General features: G+C 35.2%; 1 protein-coding gene across 1 annotated transcript in view; it reads left to right on the top strand.

Moving 5' to 3' along the window:
- Window positions 1–9303: 9303 nt before the first annotated feature.
- The window catches only part of LOC108719731 (suppression of tumorigenicity 18 protein-like), a 44408-nt gene continuing 40118 nt past the window's right edge, over window positions 9304–13593 (top strand). The window contains exons 1-2 of the mRNA XM_018268902.2: window positions 9304–9503; window positions 12721–13440. Of these exons, the coding sequence (XP_018124391.2) occupies window positions 9326–9503; window positions 12721–13440 (898 nt within the window). The 5' untranslated portion in view covers window positions 9304–9325. The remainder of the gene's footprint in view (window positions 9504–12720; window positions 13441–13593) is intronic.

Genomic DNA, 13593 nt, shown 5'->3' with positions numbered 1-13593 from the left:
TTGTGTGTAAACATAATTGTATATTCACTCACTGAAGGATAATTGCATATAATCATATTCTCGTACCTATTTATACTGCTCCCATAATGTTAAACTTGGGGTTAAATCGAAACTGGCTTGCTCATTTATTATCTGCACTGTAAGTGAATTTCTGCAAGTATTCCTGTTATAACAACATAAATAATTTTTGAACCACCTGTTGGCTCTGTCAATATGTTGTGTACCCATGTGTGGGCAGGTATTTATAAACACCAGCTTTCATCTTTCTCAGATCATTTTAATGCGAACAAGAGCAAAGCTTGCTCACCACATGTCCCATGAGAAAAAGATTACAGACAAAGTTGGAAATATAACCAGTTAATATGCAAAATGCATGAAAAGCAAATGAATATATTAAGATATGACAAATTTGCTGGAATATAAATACAAGAAGGTTTGCTTGAAATGTTAAAAAAAAAAAGAAATTAATCTGTGATTTCTGTTTTTTTTTCCAACAGTGGAAGAAGACTCACTAGCAGAAGAACTCAGGTAACAGCATATTATTCCCATAGCAAACGTATTACAGGAATATAATGGTTCGGTTGGGAAATCACTTATTTATAGGAACATTCGGGTTGAGTGCATGAACTTCATTGAACGTAGAGGTGTTTATATAACGTGCAGCTGCTAATATTGCAGCTGACACCAGGTGGTTCTCAAGTGGGGTAATTTATCAAAACTGGGCAAAAATTGCACCCATAACAACCAATCAGGGATTAGCATTCTTGAGCCAGCTGCAGTTATAATGATGAAAGCAAACTTTTGATTGGTATCTATGGATTACTGCCCCACAATCAGCCCATAAAGAACTGGTGAAGTTCAAACCTTCAGGTTTTTAGCCCACAATGGACCCACAGGAGAAGTAGAATCCCAGAATGGAGCATGCACTAAAGCATATTGCCTGCTCAGGGGCATATTTTGCACCCTCTACCATATATATAACGTTTGCACCTGAATGAACCTTATAAGGCTCATTTATGTCTGCAAGTGCAGTGCAAGAGAAAATGTAATCTCATGCTCAGTCACCATGTTTTTTTACCCCACAATGCAGAATTCCAGAATCATTGCTGGCATAAAAGGGGCTTCAAATCTGAAACAACTGTGCAGTGTCCAATGCAATTGTGCCCGATAATTAATAGGACTTTGTGTGTACTGCATCACAAATTGGGTGCACTTATGACAAGTCTGTCTGCCACCATTTCCTCTGTACCAATTAGCGCAGCAGTGCCCATTTTGGAACAGAAGGCCGGAAGGACTGGAGCGGGCCAACACAACTAAGCACAGAAGTGCAAAGAGTCACTGCAGGGAAAAGCACAAGTTGCCTACTGCATTTGCAGCTGTAAATGAGCCCTATATTATTTTCCTTTCAAAAAGGAGTTTAAAACCATTAACTATTTTATCACAATTTATTTTTCTGTTTTAAGTGATGCTACAGCATTTCTGCAGAGTTGTCAGTCCTGCAGGCCCGCAAATAGTGTGATTGTCTTCTTAAAGTGATAATGACACTAACATTATTTTTTTTGTTTTCATTTAATAGCCCAGCCATGTCCTAAAAATTCTCCTATTCAAATGAGATATGAAATAAGCAAATCTCAACAGTATTCCATAGGGACAGAAGCTGGGTGGAGGGGGCCAGCATCATACTTGAGTACGTGACAAAGCCTGAATGGATAGAATGAGCATATCAATGTGTGACAGAAATGTTTGTATGTAAGGGCTCTGATTTAAAAAAAAAAAAATGCTGCTACTTTCCCAAACACCTGTCAACTATACCCAGTGACCCGACCCTATTTTTTCTAAATACAAAGAGCAGATTCCCACTCCTCCCCATTCTTTCTCCTGCCAGCAGGCCTCTTCTTGAGTGTGGGTCACATGACTCAAACATCCTATACCCACAAAGCTACATATGGATTGGAGTGTGCAGCACAACTAAATACAATAGGTGCTTATACAATGCAACATACCTAATAATAAAGGCACTATGAAAGAGTATGAGGATGGACAAAAGAGGCGTCAAACCTCCATTCTTTCTGCCAATTGTTATATTATGCTTGCTAAATTTCCATGACAGCCAAAGCCACAGTTGTGGTGCCAACTAGGAGTTCTATTTACTAAAACCAATGAGGGTAAAAAGAAGCAATGTCCAACTACAGACCTCCAATTAAACTTGTTAAACTACGAATCTTGTTGGATATTGATATTATTGAATTCTGGTAGTTTAGATAGGCTACATCTAATAGTCTAAAAGCCACTTATAATCCCATGGGAGAATTAAAGCACAAAGCCATTGATCAACAGTTTCAATGACATAAATAACCACACAAAAACCAGGTTGTCTTACAAGCATTTTTAAGGAGTGCAATATAAATATATATAGAACAGCACAAATGAGGTAGCACTCACGTTTATGCAAAAAGTGTATATTCAGTGAAAAATTCACTTCGATATTCTAAGTCGAAGGATTTCAATTGGAGGGTCGAATTTCGAAGTTTTTTTAACTTCGAAATTCGACCCTTAGTAAATCTGTTCCTTGATGTGTCCAGTCTATATACCTCAATACCTCAAAGTGAATAGAATTGTTAGTGATCCAGATGAAAGATTTAAGCAGCAGAACCTAATGTGCCAAAAATTTAAAGAAAGGGGATACCCAGAGGCTGTTATATGTGAAGCAAGAGGCAGGATTGATCATAAAAGAACGAAAAGGAAAGACAATAGGAGAATACCTTTCGTTACATGCTATAATAGTCAGAGCCAACAGATAAATAATACATTACGAAGAATTCACTGTCCCACCGCTCTTATCCTATAGGAGAGGAAAAACTATAGGAGCAACAATGACATTGGCTATAAAGGTGGATACGTTTCTTGGAAAAAGAGCATGTCACCATGTCATGGGTGTCCCTTTGTACTTAAAGGGAAAAACTTTATACATCCCGAAACAGGGTATGTTGCATATTTAAGGAGTCACTTCACATGTGTTTCGAAGTATGTGGTTTATGTGTTGGTTTGTCTGTGTGGTCTCATCTATATAGGTGAATCCACACAGATGATCAAATCACGTATTTCCCAACATAGGTCCTCCATAAACTTAAGTAACATGAACCAACCTGTGTCAAGACACTTTATAGAGAAGGGACATAGTGCTGATCAGCTTAGATTCATGATGTTGGAAATGGTCCCCCCACTTAAAAATGGAGGAGATAGAGAACTTTGCCTCAAACAGAGGGAAGTATGGTGGATTCACAAACTTAACTCTTTACAACCTAAGGGGTTAAACAGGGATTATGACCTATATCTTTTTTTTTTATAGATAATTTGTATGTTAAACTATACTCCAGTTGAGACTTAAAAACATTAGGATATGTCGCAGACAAAGCTCCAAATCCGATATGAATATACAGGGAAATAGAAATAGTTTTCTTGTGATATAAGTAACCTGTATATAATATAATATGAATGGTGACAAGCATAGCCTATAGACAAGTGTGTAACACTGATGTCACTTCCTGTGAATCTCTTTAAAAACGTATGACCTTGTATTTTTATATGTCACAATATTTTTGGCTTGATAAAGGGCACGTTGCATGCCCGAAACGTTTTTATGTGAATTTTTCACTGAATATACACTTTTTACATAAAAGCGAGTGCTGCCTCATTTGTGCTGTTCTATACGAAAAGGAGTCTCGGGAATTCCCCTACAAGGCAGTGCACCACGAACATCCATTTAACTAAAGAAGAGTGCTGTTATATATATATATATATATATATATATATATATATACACATATAAAACAAACAAATTTGTTATGTGTGTGTGTATGTATGTGTATATATATATATATATATATATATATATATACATACACATATAAAACAAACATATTTGTTATGTGTGTGTGTGTGTGTGTGTATGTATATATATATATATATATATATATATATATATATATATATATATATATATATATATATATATAATATTGCCTAGCCATTAAAGGAGGTTAGATGCTTTTAATACTGTTAAAATTTACAGTATTAGTTATAATACCCCATACAATATTTGCACTACTGAAATATTTCTGCAGTAAATGGAACATTTACTTCCATCTATGCCTAGGAAGGCTGATCTTACCAAGGCTGAAGGGCATGCTACAATTAATATTAATAAGTATTTCCTACAGTTTGCTACTTAAAGTAAGTAACCTATCTAACCACACAGTTGCTGTAATAATAAACTTTTTGTTGCTTAGTTGCTGAGTTTAGTTGTATCAATACAATTATTCACCTACCAAAGGACAGCATAAAGAGGGAGGTACATTGAAGGGAAGATATTAAGACAACACAATTGTACTATTTGCTTCAATGCAAGAAAATAAAATGTTTAAATGCAATCAATTAAAAATGCAGTTTTCCCTGTATCAGCAAGTAAATCACTTGTTCCTGCTCTCTTTGCTCCTTTGTTATAATTATAACATCATCAGATGTTAATTATAACATCATCAGAAGGAATGGAAAATTCCTGGAGTGGTGGGGTGTCCGCAAATATTACCCTAACATTCAGCACTATAAAACATAAGGTTAGACTTTTACTAATAATACTGATCTGAATGAAAATTCTTGTGTGCTGGGGATGCTTTTTTTTTTTAATCATACAAATGTAAAAATAAAAATAAAAGTATATGAATTGTTTCTCAATGTATGACCTGTGTTTATTTATTGTATGCATAGTTATAAGATTTAATCTGGAGGCACCTGAACACATCCACAGCTGAGCAGACTGTAAAAAACTAACAACACATGGCAAGACATTATTGTATCACTGATGTAAGATTTACCATTCAATCATGAATCATTAACATGTAAGCTGCTATCTTGCTGATAGCTCACAGTAATACAAGCAGCAACATCAGTAATAAGCCACTTAACTATTTTGCCTGTAAGCTCACAGCTCTTGCTGGGTTAAGTCAATCATGCTATCTAGATTTACAATTCATACAGCCTGCATGACTTTGGAATTGTCCATGTGCCTCCAGGAATTTACACAATGCTAAGCATCCCTGGGTAAAATACCTGTCAGCCATATGAAATATTCATTTAGAAAATCAAAGCACCGATGCTAGGTTGTGTATTTGAATGTTTGCATTGGTAAACAACATATGCACACATTCAACAGATGATTAATACCCCTGAAGTTAATTGCAGTCTTAATAGGCTTTGCAGAGAAAACGTAATAGCTCTGAAATGCAACTGCACAAGTAATATACCTGAAATACTATGATCAGTAATTATCATCTGGTTATCAGCTCATTCATATCTTGAAGTATCTACAGTATATACTGCATTAAAAAAAAGTTTAATCTAAACTTGAGAAAAAAGTTTTATAAATGTTATAAGAAGAATATAGTACCAAAGAATATACAAAAAGATTATCTATTAGCTACAATTTTTCCCTGGAACAATAGGTTATTTTAGAAACAACTCACACCGAATTGTCGTTTTGCATGTTTTCGCATTAATATCTGCTGGCATGCAACCAGCTTGAACTAGGTTAATAAGAATCTTGTGGAAAAAAATATATACAGTATTAGTGTCAAAGAACAGGCAACAGTTTGCATAAACACATTTAGAAATGAAACGTGGTAATGTAGTGATGGGCGAATAAATTTGACAGGCATGGATTTGCGGCAAAAATAAAATTGTCGCGTGTCAAAATTGCCGCAAGCATAAAAATTATCGTGCATCAAATTTATTCGGACACCCGTTGATTTTAATGCATTTGGACAAAATAGCATGTATAAAAATTGGCATGCGTCAAAATTATTTTGACGCTCATTGACTGCAATGCGTTTGGCAAATTTTCCCATTACATTCATCACTAGTAATCTGATGATCTCCTTGTACATATGTCTGATCTTATTGTCAGTGAACATGAAAGTACATGGTGGACTCTTTCCACTCTACTCTAAGGCTAGGGCCACACGGCGCGATTTTGCCGCGATTCTGCGCTGGGCGAGTTGCGAGTTGCGAGTCGCTGCGGTTTTTAAGCCGAAATAGCTTTGTTAACTTTGGCGCTGGCGTCAATGCAAATCGCGGCGAAATCGCTGCGCTAATTCACACGCGGCGATTCGTTTTCTATTGTCGCCCGAAGTTGCCTCGCTGGGCGTTTCCGGGCGACAGTAGAAAAAGAATCGCCGCGTGTGAATTAGCGCAGCGATTTCGCCGCGATTTGCATTGACGCCAGCGCCAAAGTTGAGGGTAGGGGCACACGGCGCGATTTCGCCGCGATTCTGCGCTAAGCGAGTTGTCGCTGCGTTTTTTAAGTCGAAATAGCTTTGCTAACTTTGGCGCTGGCGTCAATGCAAATCGCGGCGAAATCGCTGCGCTAATTCACACGCAGCGATTCTTTTTCTACTGTCGCCCGGAAACGCTCAGCGAGGCAACTTCGGACGACAATAGAAAACGAATCGCCGCGTGTGAATTAGCGCAGCGATTTTGCCGCGATTTGCATTGACGCCAGCGCCAAAGTTAGCAAAGCTATTTCGGCTTAAAAAACGCTTAAAACCGCAGCGACAACTCGCGCAGCGCAGAATCGCGGCGAAATCGAGCCGTGTGTCCCTAGCCTAAAACCAAGTACTATTAAGTATTTGTAACATACATTAGGTTTAGCATAAAAATAATTATAATTTTATCTTTCTCGCAGTCTGTCTTACATACAAAAATAGATGTGGTTACCAAAATGTACAACATATATGATAAGTATGTAATCATAACTGAGCTTGAAGCTCTAATCCTTGGAGAACAGGGTATCTCATATGGTTTATAACATGGGAGAAAAAGTAAGGATTGAGTAACACCACATTGGATGTATACACTAAAATAATGGTATAAAGGAGTTGGGAAGCAGATTTAGCCTTCTACTGTTTATTGTTAACAGTATTTATATTTATACTTCCATTATCGTGAGCTACCAGGTAATGCTACAATAGCCATAGGCTGTGTGAATGAGGAGAACGTTATTGGCACTGTCATTAATGCATGGCAGAGTGGTATTATGTGGTTTGACATTGCCTTCAACACTTACTAGTTCTTCATTCTGGAATAATATCAACATAGCCTTCTTTAAATTGATGCAAAGAACAAAAAGGAAAAAAAAAGTGTCTGTCTCTTGCTTTGGGCACAATTCGTTCCCCAAACACAGTACTATATTTATAAGTAGTAGCTTTATCTCGCACTTGTGCCTATCTGTTACTGCAGTTCTGCAGATTATGTGATCAGACCTAAAAGGTTTCAGAAAGAATTAGCCCATGTGAAGCTGCTTACTGTTCTACTGCACAGTACATACCTTGCAGCCTTATGCAAATCAGATATCCATGCATTTGATGGCACCTTGGCTTGTTTACTTGACAACAAATACTGGCCACATCAAATCAGATCTGAATGCCAAACACAATCAGTGCAACCATTCAACAGTTTTGTGCTGTACCAGTCCAAAGTCTACGCAATATCTTTTTACTATTATCATTTTTTCTTGCTTCTGCTTTTGTTTTTCTATAACTGATTTGCTCCAAAAACAAACCTTTGGCTGTATCCTTTATATGAGTAAAGCTTTGCCCATATCAATGATTTTTTAACAACTTACTTACATGATTCAATGGCACAGGGCATCAGTATTTTTTTTGGAAGCAGATATTCTGCCTACATCAATGTGAAACAGCATTAAAAAGTCTGTTTTACATGGCATATTAATTAGTTTAGTAGACTGTTACCTATCTATAACATCAATGCTTGACTGGTTACAACCCTTGATTTGTTCTCTTTACCTAGCGCAAATAAAAGTTGTCTGATTTTCTTAGCCCTTGAAAATCTGTAATTGAATCCAATTAGTGCCAATGCTAGAACTGTAACACTACTAAACATCTATGATTTGGTCTCCATAACACCACATCAGCAGTCTATTGTTTGATTGTGCAGAATTGTAGAGAATTAGCTGCAGTTAATTATTCGAGAAAAATAAATGTATCCAGGAACTTTTAAAATTCATCCAAATGGAAAGAGTATGGAAACAAGTGGACTAATTAATGCTTTGTAGTTTTAAATATATTAAATAGAGGATTCAAACATATTCAGTGCTCCCCATTAGCTCCCCATCATTTTAATCTTTTCAGTTTATTCCATAGATTTATGGAATATATTTCTTCATAAGACCTGAGAGTGCGATCCTCTGTCGCGGGCAGTACATAAATATATATATATATTAAGTTCCCTTGCTACAGGAAGCAAAAGAAGCTCTGTAATTACTAGTTGCTTCAGTGCTCAGGGTAGTTGGAGATTTCTGTAGCATCCCAATTCTGTCTTTACTGACTGCATAAATGTAAATCAAGGTGCACCCCATGTGGCAGCATTGTACATTGAATGCATTGCTTGTTATATCTCCATTCATTGCTTGTTATATCTCCATTCTACATAATTGTTCCAGGTATTCATAGTAATGATACCTAGGGGGTTATTTACTAAACTCCGAATTTCGTGAAAAATTCTGGATTTTTTTTTTATAAAATCAGACTTTTAAAAAAATCTAAAAAATTTTCAGAATTTATTAAACCCTGAGGATGTAAAAGTCCGAATCTGAAAATCCGGCATCTCAGACCTGTCGAGGTTGCATATAAGTCAATGGGAGAAGTCCCAATGATTTTTTGATGTGTTCTGGGTTTTTGGCAATACCCTGAAGTTTTCAGAGTTTTCGGGTGAAAAATCGGAAAAAAACTTGAAAATTGGATGAAAATATACTATATGTGGTTTAAATAGTGAATAATGTCCCCAACTGAAAATATAAGTGTGTATATGGTGAGTGTCATTACTGATACTGGTCATGAAACTTTGAGATGATTTCTAACATCCTCATATTCTACAACAGGGGGTAAAGAGAGATCCATGATCATATAAAAACACAAAGCAAAGGCTGACTGCTTTTATACATGTCATGGGATTCCAAGGTGGCTTCTTATATTGTATTCTACAGCAGGGGTACATTATTAATTATATTACACAAGTTTCATTGAGTCATGTGACAAAAATTGTATCAGTAACCACTGATTACATGTGATTACGCTAAGCACTGATTATATCACTCAGCACTAATTATATGAATATTATGTACAGCATACTGTATGTATTGTGTATTATATATAAATATATAGATAGACAGATGATAGATAGATTAAAAAAGACAAACTGTAAAATTTGTTATGATTGCAGTATTTTTCAAACTAGAGCTTACAATTGCACTATGTCTAAGAAGAGAAAATTGCTGGAACCATGTCTCACAGCGCCTGTCAATAAAAGAAAGTCTCTGCTAATGAAACCTCAACACTATGATCCAAGTGAAGACTTTGATGAAGACAACGAGGATAAATCAGATTTTCTAAGCTATAAACTCTTTAAAAAAAAGTGTAGTAACTCCATGGGTAAGTTTGGCTTTGTGATTCATTTATATATTTTCTTTTGCAGGATGTCAGAAGTTAAACAAAATTACCAGCTAGTCATATATCAGGCAGTTTTCTCCATATTTGCTGCTGTCCATAAACACAGGTCTAAGTAGCTGGGCTATCACCACTGAATAGACACTGAACAGAAACTAATCATTATGCAGCGCTATTTGGTGTCTAGAGCAGACATTTGTTCAGCCAGTATCTATTCAATTCTACATGATGCAAATACATAACAATGCATGAACATTAAAATTATTTGCTTTATATATTAAAAGAAAAGAAAAACAGAACGTTCTTTGAATTCTTTAAACTGTAGTGTTTTAATTAATGTGATAGTTGGAAAAAACTCCATTAGTTGAATTGACTGAAAAGCAGCCTGACAAGTTTTTAAAGTTGTGATGTATTTAAAACAAACAGTCTTTTGATTCTATGGAAAACGGAGAACTGGGAAAGATAAGTATACAGTGCTTGTGAGCAACCAATTCAGATATTGGACTCATTGTTTATGCTTCATTTAATCAGCATGTAAAATTTTGTATTCAGAAAGTAAAACAGTGGGATTTCTTGAAAAGTGAGAATTGAGCGCTTTGAGCAACCCTTCTAAAAAAATCTGTGTTCATAATATACAAGCTATCACTCACCACGCAACTCTATTTTCATAAATATAATTAATGAATATTTTCTTTCAACATATAACAAACATTAGGTAAGTTGGAAATGTCCCAAATTTGTAACAGTTTGGCAGCAGAAAACTGAAATACATTGGGCCACACATGTGCATTTTTACCCCCCTGTAATCTGCACTTAATAGGAATATTTTAAACTATGTAACCAAGCAACAGAGGTAATTGTTGCTTTCTAGAGCTTTTGTTAGGCACTTTAACACAGCCCAAATATGCATAATTAGGCATAATGTCTATAAATCATTATTGTACACATGTGGGTAGTTAAGTGGATTGAGAGAATAGTTCAATGAATTGAGCATATTCACAGAAAATGCTTTTTATTTGTTTTCTCCAGTTCATAATACTTTAAAATTATCATAACCCTTTACACTTTCTCTCAATAGCTTGCGGTGTTATTGAGAAAAACTTAATTTGCATTTTAGACTATGTTTAATTTATTATTTAAAACTGGAGTTTGTGAAATCAGGAGATGATAGACCATTGTACGAAATGATATGCAGCTTTTTGTGCAGCTGGTTTTCTAGGATGTAAAATGTTACATTTTCTTTCCTTTTTTTGTTTTGGTTTATAGTGAATACATCAAAACAAAGGAACGCCATCTATAATCAAATTTATTAAAGGGGCCAGTGTTGTGACTTCTTCCAAAAATGCTTTTAGTTACTATGACAATATTTACTTGATCCCGGCAGTCCGATGTTGATTTTAGGGGGATAATTACAAGAAAGATACATTATGTAGACTTTTTTTCTGAGTGCCCTTCTCTATGGTGCTGTTTATAAGGATTGCAGTGGAGCATAAAAGCTATATTGTCTTCGATCATTATACCCTCGCATCCGGTATCTGCTACCTGCTGCTTTTCTCCATTTTTCCTAATTCATATTACAGTTTTGGAGAGAAGCATGATAATTAACACAAATTGAAATATTTATTAAAGTTTGCCAGCTACATAACTAGTAATAGAAAGTAATAAAATTGTTCTATAAAAAAGCAAATTATCATTTTTGAAAAGTTTTTAATGGGTAATCATATGATGAAAGCGTTTTTAGATTTCACTCCCATATAAATGTCTAACAAACAATTTAAAAAAGCAAAATTGCACATTCAAGTATAAGAATCAGGATATTAGTATTCCTTTCTGAGTGGTTTTTTTCCTCAGTATTTCCCAATTCTTTCATATACCTTTTCATTTGAAAGCTTTTTGGTTGGATTGTTATGTGGGTGCAGTTGCTAATTAAACCCTGGCCTTAGCATGTGCTCAGTGTTGTTTTATTTGTGCCCCTTTCTTTTAATACTTGTCCCACAAGAGGACTTGATAAATGAGACATGTACAGGAATAGTCTACTTAATTTAATGGAGTGTTAAGTTAAAGAGAATTTATAAAGAATTATGCAATATACTAGTGTCTGCAAAATGCTTCTGCGAGGTTTATGAATCTGATCCTTAATGTCCTTTGTAAAGAGATCGGGTGCAGCTAAAATCTCCAAACCCTACAGTTATGGGAAGATGTTTCATAATCTTTTATTTCTTTATTTCTTTTATTTCTTTTATTTCTATCAAGATTTGAGATAAAAATGCAGAAATATAATGTATATTGTATAAATATACACTCATAAGAACATTTTCTGTAAACCCCAATAGTTATAATTTACTAAAGAAAAAAACACACCAAAATATTTGCATGAAAAAGGTCAGTAAGTAAAAGCAGCTGAGTTACTTTAAGGGGCAGATTCATTAAGGGTCGAATTTCGAAGTTAAAAATACTTCGAAATTCGACCCTCGAATTGAAATCCTTCGACTTCGAAGTCGAAGGATTTAGCGCTAATCCTGCGATCGATCGATCGAAGGATTTTTCTTCGATCGAACGATTAAATCCTTCGAATCGAACGATTCGAACGATTTTAATCCAACGATCGAAGGAAAATCCTTCGATCAAAAAAAGGTTAGCAAACCTATGGGGACCTTCCCCATAGGCTAACATTGACTTCGGTAGGTTTTATCTGCCGAAGTAGGGGGTCGAAGTTTTTTTTAAAGGGAAAGTACTTCGACTATCGAATGGTCGAATAGTCGAACGATTTTTACTTCGATTCGTTCGATTTCGTTCGAATTCGAACGAATTTAACCAATTCGATGGTCGAAGTACCCAAAAAATACTTCGAAATTCGAATTTTTTTCATTCGAATCCTTCACTCGAAGTTAGTGAATCTGCCCCTAAAAGTATAAAAGCTGCTATAAAAGTCAGTGGGAACCATAACTCAATGAATCTCTGAAGCAACTTTATTTAATGTTTATTAAAATAGTTGAGGCTTTCAGTCCCACTGAAAAGTTTTCCAATACAAAATGGGTTCACTTCGACATTTTTCTTAGAATGCTCAAAGATAAAAATGCTGTCAAAGAAAAAAGCAAGGTTTGATGTTTTTTTTTTCACACAAGCATAAAAATTGATACATCTTGCTCTGTTTTGTTCAATTGCATTCAAAAATGTTAGTATTTTTTGTTTTATTTTGTAGGAGGAATGGTCTTGCATTCAGCTAGCGTGGAGCCTCATTCAACAGAGGAAAAACTTTGCTATCAAGATATTATCCTTAATGCCTCAATATTAAGTAATGCAGCAAAAGAAACAATAATGCATCCATTGAATGATATTCTTAATGACAATGGAACTCAATCAGTAAAAACAGACACTGTTGATAGACAAGATAATTATTGTGACCAGTCCTCCAAGCACAAAGATCACCCAGTATTTTCATCTGATGACACTAATAGTAATTTTGAAATAAATGAAAACGGGTGGGAGAGTTCTTCCAGTTTCTCTGAAGAAATGAATACAAATGATCACTCAGCAGATAAATACAGTAAAAACATAAAAAATAACCCCACAGTGGATATAAAAAAAAGAAGCACAGACATGGGAGATGTCTGTGAAAAACAAAGTAACCTGACAATAAAATTAACAGAGCAAGAAGACAGCAAAATCCAGCATCCCAAGTTTGAAAATGAAGAGGATGATAAATGTTTATCTGTTTTAAAAGAGAAATGTGTTGATTTAGATAATTCAAAAGGGAGCTTGACCCTGCTTGAACATGCAATAGCCTTACAAGCAGAGCAAGGTCACATGATTCACAGCCCATACAAGGAGCTAGACGTGTTTCTTTTGGAACATTTAGCAAGAGAAAGAAGAGAAACAAAAATACTAGACATAGCTGGAAGACAAATACATAGCAACAAAAGTAAGACTTTTTCTCATTTCATAAGTTGGTTTTATAATATGGCTTTCTTACATTATCCACACTGCATTTGGTGAAGATTTGGTAATAAATTTATTGTAAAGTTTCATCATAAATAAAACCTGTAACGGAAATATTACAATATTTAATTATAAG

This window comes from Xenopus laevis, chromosome 6S (genome assembly GCF_017654675.1).
Source record: "Xenopus laevis strain J_2021 chromosome 6S, Xenopus_laevis_v10.1, whole genome shotgun sequence".
In the NCBI taxonomy this organism is placed as follows: Eukaryota; Metazoa; Chordata; class Amphibia; order Anura; family Pipidae; genus Xenopus; species Xenopus laevis.
The sequence above is the reverse complement of the archived record's forward strand: the minus strand, read 5'-3'. Positions and strand labels throughout refer to the sequence as shown.